General features: G+C 34.7%; 1 protein-coding gene across 8 annotated transcripts in view; it reads right to left on the bottom strand.

The window, feature by feature from the left end:
- Positions 1–6,893: 6,893 nt before the first annotated feature.
- LOC138932848 (calmodulin) overlaps positions 6,894–19,292 on the bottom strand; it is a 44,128-nt gene continuing 31,729 nt past the window's right edge. For 5 of the 8 annotated variants that reach the window (XM_070295056.1, XM_070295051.1, XM_070295054.1 and 2 more), the window contains 6 exons: positions 14,634–14,876; positions 11,417–11,450; positions 10,235–10,336; positions 10,015–10,150; positions 9,714–9,862; positions 6,895–9,342 (listed from right to left, as the gene is read on the bottom strand). In XM_070295056.1, the coding sequence (XP_070151157.1) occupies positions 9,311–9,342; positions 9,714–9,862; positions 10,015–10,150; positions 10,235–10,336; positions 11,417–11,450; positions 14,634–14,876 (696 nt within the window). In that variant the 3' untranslated portion in view covers positions 6,895–9,310. Of the gene's footprint in view, positions 9,343–9,713; positions 9,863–10,014; positions 10,151–10,234; positions 10,337–11,416; positions 11,451–12,234; positions 13,187–14,633; positions 14,877–19,292 lie in introns of those variants that run through there. The other 3 variants (XR_011446853.1, XR_011446854.1, XM_070295057.1) reach the window with 3 other exon arrangements.

Genomic DNA, 19,292 nt, shown 5'->3' with positions numbered 1-19,292 from the left:
ATTAACACTTAAGCAGTTGCAACAAAATTTATCTTATTTTCTTTATTAGTCATGTTGCAATGGTAGTAACATATATATATATATAGCATGTCAAATCGGAAAAAAAATCCGAATAAAATAAATTCATCGTCAATAAAAATTACTAATTGTATCAAAAAAACTATTTTAATTGTACCGAAAAGGCGCAACTGCTTAAATGTTAAGTGCAAACACTTCGAACATTCGCAACAACGCGAAGTTCCAATACAAATTGTTCAGAAAAATCATTCGCGATCTGTGGAAAACATGTCGTATAATTCACGCGATATAACTTTAATAATACGCGACACAACAATGCGTATACTTCCATCGCCAAATATGTTCGTACACGTATTAATTATCTATCGTCGTAAAAAATCGCGTTTAGGCCTGCTTGTCGCTTGAGAATACGTTTCGCCATATACAACGCAAAAAACTACGATATTTAGATATTTATTCTAGAAAAATAACATTATGGACATATTCCTCGTTGCAATAATTAGTTATTACAAACACGTTAGCCGTTAACGTTTTATCTCGTTAGCCTTTCTTCGATTTTTCTGAAAATATACTTATTTCGTTCACAGCACGATATAGCTCCCTCGTGTAAACATATTCGCTTTTATTGTTCCTCTTTCCCTTTTCATCCTTTATTCTTCTCGTATATTGTTAGTACACGTAACCCGATTATAATCTCTAAACATATAACACATCTTGACATGTATTCTTAATTTGCTGGCTTCTTGTCTCTTTCTGAACATAATTATTTCCAATGGAAAAAGAACTCAACTGCTGAATTACTTGTAGAATTATCATTCTTTAGCTAGAGAGCATCAACAAACAATTTAAAAAGAAAAAGAAAGCTAAAATAATATATTGTGATGATCTTGATTTTCCAATTTCTTTTCTATCAGGGATATCATTTGAGATAATTTAATCAATTATATAAATTGTAAATTATTTGATCGCAAGTAATTATATATAACTTTTAGATATAACTATATAATATCTGGAAAGACAAGTAGCAGTTGAGATTTCCTTCCATCGAAGCTGCGAAAAATCGGCACCCCTACATTGGTTTCGATTTTCAGGCGTTTTTCTTACCGTTAGCTTTATTGAATATGGAAATACATACTCTCGTCCAATAACACAGCTTATACTCGCCATAACGTTTAACAGAGTTAATGAAAGACATTTTCTTATTACAACTAGAAAGTTTGAACATTCGTATTTCCTGGCCGCAGGTTTTGTGGTACAACATGATTATTGCCTGCTCGCGATCCTAATTTAATTTTGCGTGGCGTGTGTTTTTAAACACACGTGTGTGTTTTGAGTGAATCACAAAAGAGATCTGACTATAATATCAAAGGGGGGGAAAAAAAAAAGCTAATGTACAAATATAATTGTAAAGAACGCGCGAAACTCGTCTCTCTCTTTCTCTCGAATATTAGATGATTTGAAATTGAACGCAACGAAAACTGCGTTTCACGATTCACAATGTGGAAAAAGATCTGCTCGAAAATAATCGGCGTATAAACGAAGGAAAATATGACGCAACTTCTCAAACGACACCTACAAGGGATGTAGCGTTTAAAAATGTTGCATGCCAAGCACACGATTTTCCACAATTTGCCTACGCAATCATACCCTCTATAAATCGTAAGAAAGCGGTGTCGAACCGGTATAGTACGACGAAAATCGCATAATCCTTAATGAACGGAAGATCGTGTCGCTTAAAAGCGACAGCCCTCGCAATTGTTACAACTTAGTTACACTTATTTATATAACAATTATCGTTTAATTATATTCATACATCTCTCTCTCTATAAGATATATAATCAGGTTCTCCCTTTCATGTATCTATCAATGTATGTATATATAATTTGATTATTACGTGTTTGCAATATTTTAACGTGTATATTTGATATTAAGCTAGCTGATAATACACCCTTGTGCCTGCTTGTTACGCTTAGGCGAATTTCGAACATCCTCAAAGCGATTCTAAGCGCTCCGAAGTCGCTCTCGTTTTTTTTTCTTTTTTAGATTGCACTTGAAATCGGATCAAATTCCGAAGGCTCGCAAAGCATTATAAAAGTGAGTAAATTAAATACGATCTTGTTTTAGCAAATCGGAAAATAACAGTACTGCTTCATGAGTATACATGTTCGTAAAAAGATGAAAATAAATTTGCAAAGTAAGCTATTACATATTATAAATTTATCAGGAAACATTTATCAGTTTCAAGTAGGATCAAGCTTAAGGGAATACATAATGTCTTTAAATTATTTAATTTAGCATTTTTATTTAGCCTTTTCTATATATATTTATATATTATATAAATATTTTCTAGGTTAATAACAACGAATAAATATAAATATATATAATCTTTAATATCTATAATTTTTAATCATTTACGTTTTGAAATAGAATTATTTAAATAATTTTATCTCAGTTTTATACGTGTGTTTTAACACGAATTATAAGATATTTCTATTCCCAACGTAGAAAGTCGATAATTTCTTTTGCAAAAAATTGTCCCTTAAGCTAGCCCTAGTGTGTCAATACAAAAAATATCAAGTAGAGCCAGTGAGTTGATTCGCTCTGCTAATCGATGCCGCTACGATATCACCAAGATAATATGCAATTTCGTCCAAATGTCGGACGAAGCGAAACGTCAATAACTTTTCGATCAAGTAACGTTATAAATAAGTCTCGAGATTTCTACGATTCCTACAATTTTCATCTATAACCGCATCGGGTAGCTTGTCGGTTCTCTGTTCAATGTCTGACTCGCGGACAGCGATCGACGATAAAAGCGAATAGAATAATAACGGAGAAGAGTCTCGATTAATTATACGTCGAAGAAGGAAGACTCACGTATCTTTACTTCTGGAGGGCAACACTAAAACGTACAGGGTGTCCTAAGGGATATAACGAAAATACGTATACTCCTCGATCGATTCCGCATCGCTGTTTACAAAAATGCATTTAAAATTCCATTTCCAAGACATCCTGTACGTAGGCGATACTTAACGGCAGGCCTGCGAACAATCAATATTTGTCGCACTCGAGCTCCCAGCTCGCAAAATAATTTGATAGAATATATGCAACTTGTATTATGCGTATATATAGTAGTATAATACAATGTAATATATATAGGGTATATCCCAAGCATCTTACACTTTTTTAGATTTCAGTATATTATTTGATATAGGAAACTCGCTTAGATATCGCAATCTAAATGATATCAAATATTTTGTGACAAAAATATATTTATCTTTCAATTAAAATTCCATCCAAGTACAAAAATTAGAACTGATGGAAGAAAAATAAATTTTATTATTTTTTGATTTTTCCTATATACGTCATCTACTGATTTTTTCGAAAACTTGTAACAATCTTTTCAATTCGATTTATAATAAGAGAAAAAGTGCGCGACTTTCGATACACCCTACATAAAATATAATACAATGCAGTGCAATGCGACGCATTGCAACGCAATGCCATATGATTAGTATTACGCTGCACAGCAGGATTTGGCGCAAGGAATAATCTATAAAAATATCTCTGCTTTGTGTAGAGCACAAGTGACAATATAATAATAAATATCTCTCAAAGTTCGTCGAGAAATCGATTCTCGCCTTGAACAGAATTAATGTAATTGCGAAGGAAAATGGGACGGGAGAGAGAAAGAATTTTTCCCTCTTTATTTTCGAATGAAGAGCTTAAATCGCCAACTCTTAGAGGAATGTGTGATAGAAACAGTTTATATACCATGTAATAATAACAATTGGCATTGTGTAACCGATGATATAATATGGAGATCATCATCATCATTAGTTTTTATATCAATAAAATGATTAAAATGATGAATCGCGATTCCTCTTGCCAATATGTTAAATATTCACCGACTTTTTTGACCCTAAACAGAGTTTGAGTCTCTATCGTGTTAATCAACATAAAATACGTTTAATATTAATTAAGATATAAAAAGCCACGCTGCATTTCACGCGTATAGATTCTCGCGATAATGTGCTATCATATCATAGAACAATTCATTCTTCTTATCATTATACATGTGGTATAGAAACTCACTGCATGTTTATCAACTGTTCTTTTGTACTCTCTCTCTTATTACTGTATGCGTCACATAATTTCAATATTATAAGGAAAAAAAAGAAAAGAGAAATTAGACAAATATGAAAGTATCTCGTAAAGTTCAATCTAAACAAATCTAAATTTTCAGATGCCTAGAATTGTTATTAAAATATCATAGAATTTTTCTTTAATCAAGAATGACTTTAATTTATTTGATTATTTTCTGTTTGTAATCCGTACGCATTATATTCGTTCGCGATTAGTATAATATTAATATTATAAAGAGAAGTGGGGAGGGAGGGGGAAGGAATTTCTTTCCCTTTCATAAAAGAGCAGTTTTCAGATTATTAAATTCTAAACTTATCCTCAAGATCCATAATAATCCTCTATTTTTTATTTTATTTCGCATTAACTTAATCACTTCTTCTGCCAATCCCTCGCGTCAACTATCACGGATACCATTATTCACAAATAAAACTAACTATTAGCGCAATAACATTTTTTTTTTTTTTTTTTAAGGGAGAAATGCAAACAAATAGTACTAAATCTAAATAGGTGACGCTGCGACAACAGACTAATGGAAACGTGTCGTCGACGTGCAGCAGCTTATCATTGTCGGAGATTATATAGATATCATTTTTTCGTGATATACTTAATGTATATTTTTTATTATTATTTTTTTTTGGAAGGGGCGGACCAGCGTATATATCTGCTCTTCTTCGGTGAATTCTCTCAATTAAACCATTAGAAATATTGTCGTTAGGACGTTATACATTGCTATTTTTGTGACGTATTTATCAAACCGCTTAGCTTTCTCCTTTATCTATCGCCGTTCGCCGTGCTCTGATTCGCTCACGCGCTTAACAATCCAGGTCGCGGTGTTTCGAGTCGCTCGCATATCTTTATTGTGTTGATCGAACACGAGAGGAGCGTTACGAACGCCGACGAATAGCGTAATCGATCATCTCGAGCATCGGTAAATTGAAAAAGCATAATTAACGTAGCGCTATCATGGAACGGTGCTTATTCGTAAAGGGGAAAGAATGACACCGCGCGGTGGGACATCTCGCTCTGAGAATATAAGCGTTAAAAAAATATATTATTGTCAAAAACCACGACTATCTCTTCGTCGCTTGTATGCGTTCAAGAGCCTCCGTGATGCAAGTTTAGTGCGCTTTATGGTGTGTATGTATCGCGCCAGCGCGCGTCGTGAATTCGACGTTGGTTACATAGGTACTGTTTTTCTGTATCCCCTTTAGCGTACTTGGTAAACTATAATGCACCATTGGGAGAAGACTGCCATACAAGTAAAATAATTTCAAAGCTTTCGGAAGCGGTGCCATAATTTGTCAAACTGATAGATAACTATTAGGAATTATTAAACATAATATCGAATTTTCTTTATTAATTTACCCTCAATATAGTTAATTAAAACTTTACTTGCAAATGAAGTTAATGTATTTCAAGTATTGAAAAAAATTAGCGTCTTTATCGATCAGACATCATGGCAGTATTCTGTCGGAGGTGCGATACGAGCTGAAAATAATATAAGTCAAATTCTAAAGAGATTTTAAGACAGGTACATTATGTCGATTCGTTATTCATCGAACCTATGTATATCTCTTATCTAAACGGGTCGTACTTCAAAATTTGACTTGAAACTATTTTCGCAGTATGACTGTCCACACTCTGGTTTTATTCGAAAAATCAATTCGCTCTATTAAAGATCACAGCTTTCACCTGCGAAAGTAATGTGCGATGCGTTGATCGGGCATTACGCGTCTTATGTACAAGTAATTATTTAACGGACCGTCAAGGGCATTCTCGCGACGATTCTGAACTCTCATCGCTATTGTGCCACTCCATTCGAGATGAAATCCGGATTCAGAAATCTGATAAACTCGTCGTCAATTGTCGATTAATCAAATTAGAGAGCAACAGAATTATTGTCTATCTCTGTGCACTTGCAAATTTTCATCCGACGAGCGTTTCAAGCCTCAACTGTCTCCCACATTTCGCTCATAGTTGGAAAGAAAAGTGATCGAGTTGCTCGGATCTCGAAACACGCGCGATTTCATTCAATATCGTACGTCGTACGTAAAAGACCTCTCTATCTCTCATTTTTTTTTTCATTTTATATCTTTTATAGCGCATACACGTACAGTCAATCGGGATAAATGGTTTTTCAACAACTTTACGACGCGGCATTCAAATTCAAATGGTTCGGAAAATGATAAATGTAAATAAAAAATAAAATTACGAGCCGAATGCAGATCAATGTGCGAGAAAATTCACGCTCAAACGAGAAGAACATTTCGTGAAGAGGAACATTTAGTAAAGTTGGAAATAAAAAAATTTACACGGATTTATATTCTCATTGAAAATATTACATTTCATTATGCTAATCCGAGTAATTCTACGATAATATTTAAATATATAAGTAAAAATCTTCTTTAAAATTTTTTAGCATAAATTTTCATATTTTACTAATATTTTTCATATACTTTTATTCATATAAAAAAGCAGTCTAAATGGATTGTAATTGTGTAATAGTGTGCAGTTAAATTGTAAAAATAACTTATGAAAATCCTATCACAGTTCTATTTCATCAGTTTAAATGTTCTTCTTCAAATATGTATATATAATAGGATACAATAACGATCACTTTGTGAACATTTACAGGAAATTGACAAAATATTTCAAAGAGAAAGTAATAAATTACTTTCGTATATATACATGTTCAAATTATCTCTTCAAACAGAGAAACAAACATTCATTTTTATATTATTAAACATTATTTAATACGCATGTGACAAATTTACAAACATTCTTGTCTAAAATCTAATTTTATATAAATGTTCACAAATCATGATCAATATATACAACACATTACGAACAAATCATGTACAAAACGACATATATGAACAAGCAATAAAAAATTTATATATAATATTGTAGTGTAGGATATTACGCGTGCGAAAAATAGAACAGGATTACTCCGATTGATAATACGCAAGTGATGCGCTCTCGCTTGCTATTATATATTCTTGTTATTTCGATCTCTCCGTCCAGCTTCATGACTCTCGCGCTACCCCAATCCACGTGTCTTTAATTTCTTTAGCTTCGTGCCGAGCCGGAACTTACGCGCGCGTGTATGCGTGCACATGTGCGTGTGTATGTGTATGGAGCGTGGGTGACGGAGAGAGGACATATGTACAATGTATTAAATATATATAAGAGGATGTGTATATAATTACCTACAACGTATTCTCTCCACGTGGTTTTTTTTTCTTGTGGTAGCAACACATCATTACATATAGTATATGTATACAACAATCCACACGTGTATAGCTCCGCCGTTTACTCTTATGCGGCTGCTTTTTTTTTATCTGCCATTATAGTCGCTAAGTACTACCATCTATATCGCATGTGTATGTGTGTGTGCAGGATTCGTGGGTGTTTCTTTTCTTACAACACGTCTCTATGTAAAGATACATACCATGTGACATAATGCGTGTATACACGCTTCTGGATCGAAGCCACCGACGTTGCGGCGGGCGATACTGATTGTGTGACAGCGGAAACACGTTTCGTTGTCACATTTTTTTCGTTCTTTCGCATCGTTGGCAATCCTCCTTTTCCGCCACATAGAGAATCATGAATGCAAAATGAAGAAATGAACGCTCGCATGTCGCGGTAATCACCCTGGTTGAATTGTTCCCGTAGAGTTTTTTCTTTCTTTCTCTTTATCAAAAACCGCCACATACTCTTTAACTATAGATACCTGCCAATAATCATTCCACTAGTGGCAACTAGTGGTAGTCATTGAGGATGTAACTAGCGATTGTCACAATTGTCGCAACAATAATTCCATCTAATTTATCACCGATGGATCTACGAATAAATCCGGATGATTTGTTAAATTATTCTCCTTCCAGTAACCCATCGATAATCAAGGACACTTTCGGACATTTTCTCGAACCTCATGAACAGATAGTGAACTATTCCTTCGCGAGGTTATCGTAATAATTTGTTTAAATATAATTAGCGCACTCAGCTCTTTTTTCCGAAGCACTTTTTCAACCAGGGCACTCATCACCGATTACAGAACGTGGCATCACGATGATCGACGGGAACATACTCACACTACGTGTCAAAGCAGAAGAGTTAATTATTCGTCAGCATGTTGTCGACGTGCCTGCTCTAAAATTACTAGGGATCGAAGAAACGATGATCAAATGAGAGAATATGTGTGTGTATATGTATATCACTACTTTAGATTACGCACATGTGTAATACAAGCGGTAAAAACACTCGAAGTACGAAGTATCTTTCATGAGCGTTGCGTTTCAAGGAAACGCGCGCAACGCAAAACGAGAGGGATATCGTATAATAATAATACGTATATATATATATATATATATATATATGTATTATGTAAACATATCGTGTACATACTTCGGGACTTTCTCGCGAGAGCGTTCAAGGGCGTGGAAAGCTAGTTAATTCCTAAATCGCTTCGTAAAAGGGGAGATAAAGATTAGGGATACGTAAAAGTCTAAACGAAGCTCGGTTGATTGTTCCGGGTGGCGACAGGTTACCCCTCCCCCTCCCCTCTTCCTAATCGTTTTCTGACACAACATCTTTATTTACCGTGTAATAATACCTTATCGTTATATGCCTACAATTCATGTACTCGTCTAAAATTAATCCAAAGGAGTGCGAGGTGTGTCCGTGTGTATTTATATAATGCGTGTGCAATTCGCGGGGAAGTAAGTCTCTCCTCTTTGGTTTTCCGGCTAAAGTCAAAGGCGTATTCGCGATAATTACGCGCGTAATCTCCCGAGAGTGATCCAAAGACTTTCAAGTTTTCTACTGGCGCTACTTACGCTCGAAACCATCGGCACTTATCCCTCAAAGCTGTATCGTAAAATCGGTGCGCCTTCTCTCGCAATTCTCGCATTTTCTGCGATTTCACGGCATCGCACATCGCGTCGGTTGACGCTCGATCGGGTGGATCGAATTTTTGACTTCTCTCCCCGACACCTTGGATTTTGCAGCTTTACGGGGCGTGAAACGATCGCTCTCGTCACGATCCCGAGAAGTCAAGCGGATCCGTTTATCCCTCCTTCGTCAGAGATCTTCTGATACTTTTGGTATCTCCGTGCGAGTCTACCTTATTTTGATCTCCGAACTAATTTTTCGACGTTAGGATCGTCACGAACTCTAAAACACACGCACGATTCTGGTTGATAGGACGATGTTGAGAGTGAGATCGATCCCAGGATTATAAACAAAACAGCTTTGCATTAATACACAATATTTCACCAGATCTGTATAAAATTCATACTATTGCATGACAAAGGAAAGAAATAATTAGAAAGAGTCTATTCCGATGCGAGATATTAGGAGGGAAAACGTACTTATACTCTCTCAGAAAATTACATATTTCTTTCATGTATTGCGGGAAATTCAAATCTTCAAGTCTTTGCCAGAAGAAGATTAAAGAGAAGATCTTTGCCAAGAGAAGATTAGTGTATCCCCGTTGTCGTTCAGAGAACGAATTCTAAATATTATATTACATGAAAGTATATTACCTTCGTAATTGACCATTCCATCGCCATCGCCATCCGCCTCCTTAATCATGTCGTCGACCTCCTCCTCGGACAGTTTCTCACCGAGATTCGTCATTACGTGTCGGAGTTCCTTGGAGGAGATTAATCCGTCGTTGTTCTTATCGAACACCCTGAAACAAAAAGAAATTTGTGTTAACATAAGTTACAGTTTGCACTTATCCATATTTTAAGAGCACAATTTTCCGACGAGAGACCCATCCCGACATATTCTTTCAATGCAATTGTCCATGCAATGAATGACAATTAAGGAAGAGCTCGTTACCGGAACGCTTCGCGAAGTTCGTCCTCCCCGTCGGCACCCTTCATCTTCTTCGACATCATTTGCAGGAACTCATTAAACTCAATGGTACCATTCCCGTCTTGATCTACCTCGTTCACCATGTCGCGTAGTTCCGTCTCTGAAAAAAGAGCGCATGTTTTAGGGTCGTTCCGGGAATTTGCAAAATGTACCCGAGACACATTCGATCATTTGAATGACTTACCCGACGGTCTTTGACCGAGAGATCGCATGACAACCCCTAATTCTGCCATTGTAATCGTACCGTCCTCATCTTTGTCGAAGAGCATGAATGCCTCTTTGAATTCTGAAATAACAGAACTTTCGTCGTTATCGCACCAATATCTCGTTATTATACTCGAGACAAATAGATAGTCATTGTTGATTGTAATTGAAGAAAATTTGCGGACATCTTATTACGTACCGAGTAATTGTTAATTATAAATTTTGATATCTTAAAAGCGTGCTTTATTTCTATTACGACATCCATCGTGTTCCTATTAATTATGTATTCTCTTTGAATGAGCTTGAATTCTCTTTGAACAGCTAATTTCGAAAGTCTCAATCGCTATAATTCGTTTTGCATGCAGTCTTGTAGACGATAATAATTGTATATAATAAATAAAAAAAGTTTTTTTTTTTACGCGCGAAAGATTTCTCTTTTATAATTATTATCATAATTATTTTATAATTAAATAAACAAGCACAGTACGCGCGTCATGTATAATTACGAAAATGAATCAATCCGCGAAAAAAGTTTAGTATTTTTCTATGTCGCTTCTATTTAATTCATTGCCACATGAGACATGGGAAAGCAGAAAAAAATGCGAACGTTTGCAGAAAATTAAATTATGAGATAAATATCGATACCATATATCGTGTCACGATAATATCGTTATTATTATATGTATGAATCATTAAGTATTTATATTCCATGAATTTATTCGTTTCGATCATTTTTCAGTAAAATCAATATTATTGCCTCGCTCGAGATCCTCGAGTTTATTATTATTCTATCTTCAAAATTGTTTTCGACAATTTTAATTTTATTGACTCGGCAATAATACAGTAGGCGAATAGGAAAAACGACTGCCAACTGGCAGACGTTTATACTGCAATCCATAATGATTATCTCTATGGCGTGTAATAATTTAAAAATATTACTCTCTCTTTTTTCATTAATAAAATAAATTTATATATACTTTTTTATAACTTATAAAAAATATATTAATTTTCATTTGATTAATCATTAGATTATTACTATATATAAAATACCTTGTTAAAAATAAAAATTCTAGAAAACTGTATTAATCTTAAAATCGCACCTTATGAATTATTATTATCTAATTATTATTTATGAATTAATCACATAATCGCGTCAACTCACCTGCTACCTGATCTTCCGTGAGTCCATACTCGGACTGAAACAGAGAAAAAAAATAAACGGCTCTATTTATTTCGTATACATATAATGCAATTCCGTCTGCTCTGTAAGTTACATTTACATAGTACGCATGTAAAGACGCCAAACGACGTCTAAAGAGCCTCGTCTCCTATGGGCAAACGACCTTGCTCTATAACTATACGATCTGCTCTCTCGTACAAGATACACGAGGAAGATAAGGAAATTTTGGCGAGATGCCCGAAACGAGATGTTCGAAACGACGTGCGCGCGAGGCGGAAGGTCGTGTATAATGAATTATTAATAATAAGGTGTCGCGATGTGATAGAGCAAGTCTCGCGACGAAACAGCAACGCATTCCATCCCATCGAGCCATCCGGCCTCGCGATTTCTGCAGATGATCGTCGTCCTTCCTTTCTACAGATCGCACGCATTTAAATCTGATTCCTTACTATCCAAAGAAATTTGTATTTTTTTCCATTTAATTAATTTGACAATCTGTCGTACTGATGGAGATGGTCTCGCGATTTTTGCCAATTGAAATCTTCTCTTTCTTACATCGCGTAAATTAAAATCTGACCATTCAAAGAAATTTATATTTTTTCCATTTAATTAATTTGATAATTTTTTCCACTTAATTAATTTGACAATTTTTTTCACTTCATTAATTTGACAATTTATCGTGCTAGTCGAGATGGCCTCGCGATTTCTGCATGTCGAAATCTTGACTTTCTACACACATCGCATACATTTAAATCTGATTCCTTACTATCCCGAGAAATTTATATTTTTTTTCCACTTACACTCAATTGCCTAATTTGACAGTCTATCGTGCTGGTCAATCTACGCAGTTGTCCGTAGGCGTACGTGTATTTCTTTTCTGTTTCCGCCATGATCTATTATTGTCACATCGGGCGACGTATGCCGGAAGGAGGTGGACGGTGTTCGACGACGAGATATGTGGCGTGATATATTAACTTGAGATTTCGAGTCTCTGTGTCTGCGTCTTGTCGCGGTTATCGTCGTGTCGCCGTCGAGACGGCCAACATTTCGTTCCCATTACGAACGCGCGACATTTCCGTCGATCCGTAAAAAAGAAAGAAAAGCCGCACTTTTATACGCTCTTCCTCGCTCTTTCGGAAAGGAAATCATATATATTCACGGCACGATGAATCCGTTGGAAACTACTCGGAGAGTCGAACTAATATTTATCCACTACGAGCTCCCACAAGGTCATTGCTGCTACCGAATAAGAAAGAGGAGAATACGTTCGCAGCTTCTCCGCCGTCGCGGAGAATTACTTTTATTCAGATGGATGAAATCGAAGACGATATTTGGGAAAGACCAAGAGGGTCTTAAAATCGTCCTTTCCCCGGTAAAATGAGACGTCGAAGATGCCGGATCAAACGATTTCGCGCGAGCGAAATTTCACGGCGATCACACGAACGACACTATTCAAGAATGCAATATTGCCCGCGAATGACTAAAAATAGCCGACTTATAGAATACGCTTCAAAATATATATGATCTTCGCGCTTCTCTCGTGAAGTATATAATCTTCGATCCCGAAGCGAAGCGTCGAGAGAACTCGAATTCTTCCTCGTCGCACACGTTACTTTACGCGCAAAGTTGAGGAAAAAGATGAAAAGCTTGCTGGCGCAACTTTCGAACACTCGGTATCGCGCGTCGGACGCAAAAGACGTTCGCACGATGACAAAGTCTCGTACATGTTCGCAACCTTAGTCTGTTTTTAACTACCAGGTCCCCTCTACGGACTATTGGACGCCAGGTGACCATTCCCTTCCACCGTTCTCGATATCGCATATAAACAGATACTTTGCTCGCGTTATGTTACGTTCGCGCGTTGGCGACGATAAAATTTTGAAAATGTACTTTCGATTATATGAAATATACTTTTTTCACAATTCGAGCAATTTATTTCATATTTCGAAATCCATATTTATTTTCTTCGCGTTTATTTAATACACGTTATATGTATAATATAATATATAGGTATACATTCGAACATTATATAGATCAATTTGACAAAAGTAAAAACGTGTAAAAATAATAACAAAAAATATGAAAAAAGAATTAATCAAAGATCGATAAAAAAAATAGATACACGATATTATCCGAATATTTGCAAAATTTAATTTTCTCGTCGGCAAAAATATAATTATTATATACTATTAGAAAAGAATATAATATACTTTATGAATGGACATTAAATGCCAGACGCATACGAGGCTGCCAAGAATCTCATCCAGAAATGTAATCCCAAAATAGAATGATAGAGAAACCGTCATTGATAACATCGAATTTAATTAGACACGATGAAATGTTTATTTTTCTACAGCATATCTTGACTAACGCCTGCATTAGCCGAATAAGAAGACCTTATCGATCGCGTATCGCGTATTCAACTGGGTCAGATCATATTTATTACCGATGTACACGCATTACGCGAGGAGCACGCTAACTTGACAAAGACGATTCCTATCGCGATTCGATCGATAATTGCGTTCGCTTCCAAGAACAGAAATAATTAGACCTTTTCACGCAAATTGTCTAGAAAAATCACGTAAATGACCTTAGAATGCGAACAATTGACTAAAATTATCTATATGTATATAATCTCTTTTTTCTTTTTCTCTTGTACTTGATAATGTTTCTATTTAGGCTGATTTAAACATCGACGAGATATCCTTGAAGAAAATCCTTGATTTTATTTTCAATAATGAAACCTTCAAGTTGAAGACGGTTTTTAGGGAACATCCCAAGAAGGATTATTTATCAAATGTGAAATAAACGACGATGTAATGATCAAATCACAAATTAAAAACTCTTGACAAGTGTACTGAGTTTAAGAAGAAAAAAAAAAAAAAAAAAAAAATTACTTGCACAAGTTTAACTTATGAAAAAACTCCGTTTTCTTAATCGATTATATAATTTATTATTACAATAAAAAAAAAATCGATGTTTTATTCGAGCAAGAAATTAAATCAATTATAAAAATAATTAATAAACTTTACGCAAAAAAATAATAAGTTATTTTACCTTTATATGGTATCGAGCTTAAAATTGTAACGATTAGAGAACAGCTGGAAGAAACTCGCGTGGGAATGTGGACGGAGCGTGATCCTGGATTAGAAGAGGCGTTTGAAAATATTGTGATATAAAATTCTCTCGTTTCTCTCACCAGATTGATGGTAACGATGAGATCGTATTGTTGCCGCTGTCCCTTCTTCTTGTTCTTGCCGGTCTTTACGGAGGCCGCCTTAGGTGTCACTTTCACTTGGCCTTTCTGTGCTGACGGCTTCTGGGCCGGCTTTGCCGCGACCTTAGTGCCTGGTGCGACCTTTTGTCCAGCCACAGGCGCCTTTTGACCGGAAGCACCTTTTTGGTTTACATGACCCACGCCATCCGCCGGTTTGTTGCGTGCCTACAGTCCAAGAGACAAGATCTTTATTAGCCATTGATATACGGATGAATTTTATCGAAGATAATAAATTCCGAGATGGGGGTATAGAATATTATCGCATCTATGATGCATGATGTCGGAAAGTTTCTTTTCTTATCTCTTTCTATTTGCTACATTTATAAATATTGCTGATAACTTAACAAGTTTTATTTGAAATTTATCGTTAAAATTATTATCGAGTATAATTTTCATATATATATTTTTAAATAGTTCCGAAAATATATAATAATCGCGTATTAGCAATAAAACTTTACACATCTAAATCTTTTACATATCATGTTTAATGCTGTAATTAGCGCTACTTTTAATCTGTTTATATCTCGTGGATGAAGATTTATAGACTGTGCTCGAAAAATATGAGAAAGATAAATTCCGTGAATAGAATCGCGTGTTTTAACGAGACGCGAGGAATCCGTTGACCATCCTGTCAATAAGAAGAATATTCATTTAAATCAAGACTCGAGAATCTTGCAAATATCAATGTGTTTGATATTAGACGATCTAAAAACAACCTCTTCAATTAATAACCGAATGAAGAGACTTGCATGTGCTTTGCGTGGGCGAATGCCGACGAGATAATTATACATCTATCCGACAATCTTGACGACAGTCTATGACCTATGTATATGAATTACGTATCGCGCGAGAGTATAATTTAATTCGAGATGTGTGTTTCAAGCTTACAACAATTCTACGGAGCTTCTATCTTCACGTTCTATTGCAATAATCCCCGATACTTACGTTTTCGATACATCGTTTGTAGATCACTCGTATAGACGGTTTCTATTCCCATATATATATATATATATATTTTTTTTTAACACATATTTAAATATTTTAACATATAAATTCATGCTACGGGATTTTTGTTTGCCACAGTAAAAATTTTTGGAAGCAGATATTGCAAGATACCATAGATTGAATTTATATTTATAATTTATTTTTTTAAATTTATTTATTATAATCAATTCATAGCAATATATTTATACTATACTATATATAGCTCATATATGCATAATTACCAAAATGCACATTCTCTAGTCTAGTATATAAAGTATGGCAAGCCATCAAAAAAACAGAGTAAGCGATAATTGAAAAACGCTCATTCTATAATCTCATCTATAAATAGATATTTTCTCATTCATATGGACTAATTCTAGATTTATGTGATCTATACTATAATAATATAAATATATAAAAATTTATCACATGATCAAAATAAATCGAATTATATAGGACTAATAATAGCGCATTCCTTATGAATAAAGCAATAATCTAATGCACCAATATATGTATAGCGATCGTGAAGCCAAGTATACCCTTGATAATGAGACGTAAAGCCGGATTTAAATCCATAATAATAAAGTAACAAATTATGCACACATGTAAAAAAAAAAGTGTTATTTCCAATGCGGATTTCTGTGCCCACCTCTTTAGAGTTTTATTAAGATTGTCTTATTGTTAATTGATCCTAGTAGATATGTATATTTTGTATCTTTGTTAATTAAGTTTAGATATATAAAAAAATCTCAATTTATATAATATTAGATGAAATATTTTTATATATAATATATATGTATATAATATTTTAAATATTTTTAAATATATTTATATATATAAAAAGGTCTTTATATAAAACGATGATCTTGGTAAGGATTAATCACTGGCGTTTAATAAAAAAAATTTGATGATTAGGATAAAATATGATATAATGCTTTAAAACTAATAATTTTAATAAAATTAGTCTATTTGCTATACGAAGCCAAGATTCGATGAGTAAAATCAAATTGTCTCAATCAAAATCATCGTCCTAAAAATTGCGCAAAGTATGAATAATTTGTATGAATAGTTTTTATGCCATATATTCAAGGGTAATTTTTTTACACGCGATATCATCGCTACGAGTAATCATGTTATGAGTATTACGTCATTTTGATGTTGCGGTTATTTTTATTTGTTGATAATTAAGCATAACAACGTGTGTTAAGGTATGTAAAGCTCAGAGAATATCGCTATAAACGTTCCCTCTTCTCCCATATTTTATTCTCCCATATTTTGACGATAGTCCGTATAATTTCAGGGTCGCGCAACAGAATCATACGGAAACGTAGAAAATGGTCGGTACATCGATCGGACCGGGCGTACGTTAAGCGCGATCGTTCGTTGCGCATGCGACGCTATGAACGGATCGATCGCGCGACCGTGTATCAAAAGTATATCAAAACAAATGTGGAAGCCCCTCTATCATTTCACGGGACACTCGCGCGTTTATTGCACGCAATCAGGCGACGCTTTATCGAGAGAAAATCTGCAATAATGCAAATTATAGCGTACGCACGTGACAGACACACAGACACTCACACACAAAATCGCGGAACTCGTATGTGTATCACGCGTTGTAATTCCTATGTGTGTGTGTGTGAGTGTGTGTATGTGTATCATACACTTTTTTTAATCACTTTTTCAGCTATTTTTACATCTCAGGCGCAAACGCGATTTCCGGAAGATTCAGCTATTACGGTCGGATAAAAAAGTTCCATTAGAAATGAGCAAAATAATATATTTGTAAAATAGAAATTAAAAATCTTTACCCAAGAACTATTTTTTCCTACTGTATACAGTATACAAATGTCGATAATAATAATAATTTATTTGTATGTTAATTAAAATTCCATTTAAAATGTTTAGTTTATTTCAGGATGAGAAAATGGATATTTCGAATATTTCACATATTTCTCTAAAGACTTTGGGTATTCGAACAAAAAGGCATTATTTTTTTTTTTTATTATATAGGTAGCGGAATATTTGAAATTAGCATTTCTATGAATTTTTATTTCTATTCTATAGATCTTATGCCTCTCTTGCAATATTAGATCCGTTCTTATGTTTTGTTGAATCGCGCTGTTTTTCTACATTAATATTAAATAAATGATCATTCGTCTTTCGAAATAAAGGCGGACTTGTTTTGTAACTTTCTAAATCTTTTTCCTCAATACATAATTTGAAACAATATTTAAAACGATATTTGAAACGGTCAATGACACTTGTAGAACTTCGGATATTATCCCAAATAAAAATTTTTGATAAATCTTTTAAAATTATTGTTTGAAACTATTTTAATGATCACAATAAAAATCTTCATATAAAATATGGCCACCACTGATGTCAAAATGCACATTTCTCTCCGTGCTGTTTTAATTAAATAAATATTTTTAATAAAATTATGTAAACGTTTGTAATATATGAACGTTAACATAAGTTATAATTTGAATGAAATAACGCGTTTGTCGGACTGTTTTCAAAGGCGAATATTAATGTGTAATTCCAAAAAAGATAAACAGCACTTTAGTAAAGCGAAAGCGATATGTTTTTATTTGCTTGACTTTGACTTCTATGAGATTTATTATAAATATAATGGATGTTTTTTTATAGTCAATGAAATTTATACAAACGTAACAAATGCTTTTCTATAATCAAAATAACTCTGCGCTATCATATCTGTATTATTTATATGTAATAGATACGTGGAGTGTATTAAAGATACGGTGTATCGCGAAAATGGTTAGTTTTAGAAGCAAATTGCTGTTTAAGACGAGCATTCGCAAACTTTCTAACTTGGAGCTTCTCTCGCATGGAAAATTACGTTTCAGAATCCCCTTGTGTATAGCCACATGTGTTTGTGTGTATGGTACAGCTTGAAATATATTTTCTTAATTGAAAACTCTCTTTTTTTAAAGGGGGACCGATATATCGTCGACAATTTGCGACAAGTGGTACTCGACCGTTTCTCATGCACATTGCTGCATAAAAGCGTTGCTTATAAAGCTGGTTTCTCTCTTTTTCCCTATTGCAGGGGTGTGCTCGCAGTAGGTACGTCCCGGGGGAGAATTAATAACGATCGCTAATGGGCGCTTACAAAAGTTTCGCGGCGGCGGACGGGGTGTAGAGGAGGATGGACTTACCTTCGTCCGGTCGATTAAATCGGATAGCGCGCGTGCATCGTGCCCATTTATCGTTCATACTATGGGCGGCGCATAGTGTGCCGGTTAAACGTATGTGTGTTAAATTGCGACCGCGGAAATGCGGATTTAGGTTGCTAACTGCGGAACGCTTTACATTACGGAATATCGCGACCCAAGGGCCTCTGATTAAAGCCGATCGATGTCCCAAACAGACTTCCGGTACAGTGATTGCTTAATCTAAATATACGCAAAGTTCTGAGTACTCTGCGTTGATACCACTGCTTTATATGCCGGAAATAAAATGCTTGCAATAAATTGAGAAAGTAATTATAAATTTAATAAAAAAATATATTAAGCGTCATAAAGCGTTGTGAGAATAAAAGATGGATAAGTACTCTGCGTTGATACCACTGCT

This window comes from Polyergus mexicanus, unplaced genomic scaffold, assembly GCF_030449975.1.
Source record: "Polyergus mexicanus isolate NDT 795.1 unplaced genomic scaffold, iyPolMexi1.0 SCAF_4, whole genome shotgun sequence".
NCBI lineage: Eukaryota > Metazoa > Arthropoda > Insecta > Hymenoptera > Formicidae > Polyergus > Polyergus mexicanus.
Note: the sequence above shows the minus strand (reverse complement) of the source record. Positions and strands in the feature narration are given on the sequence as shown.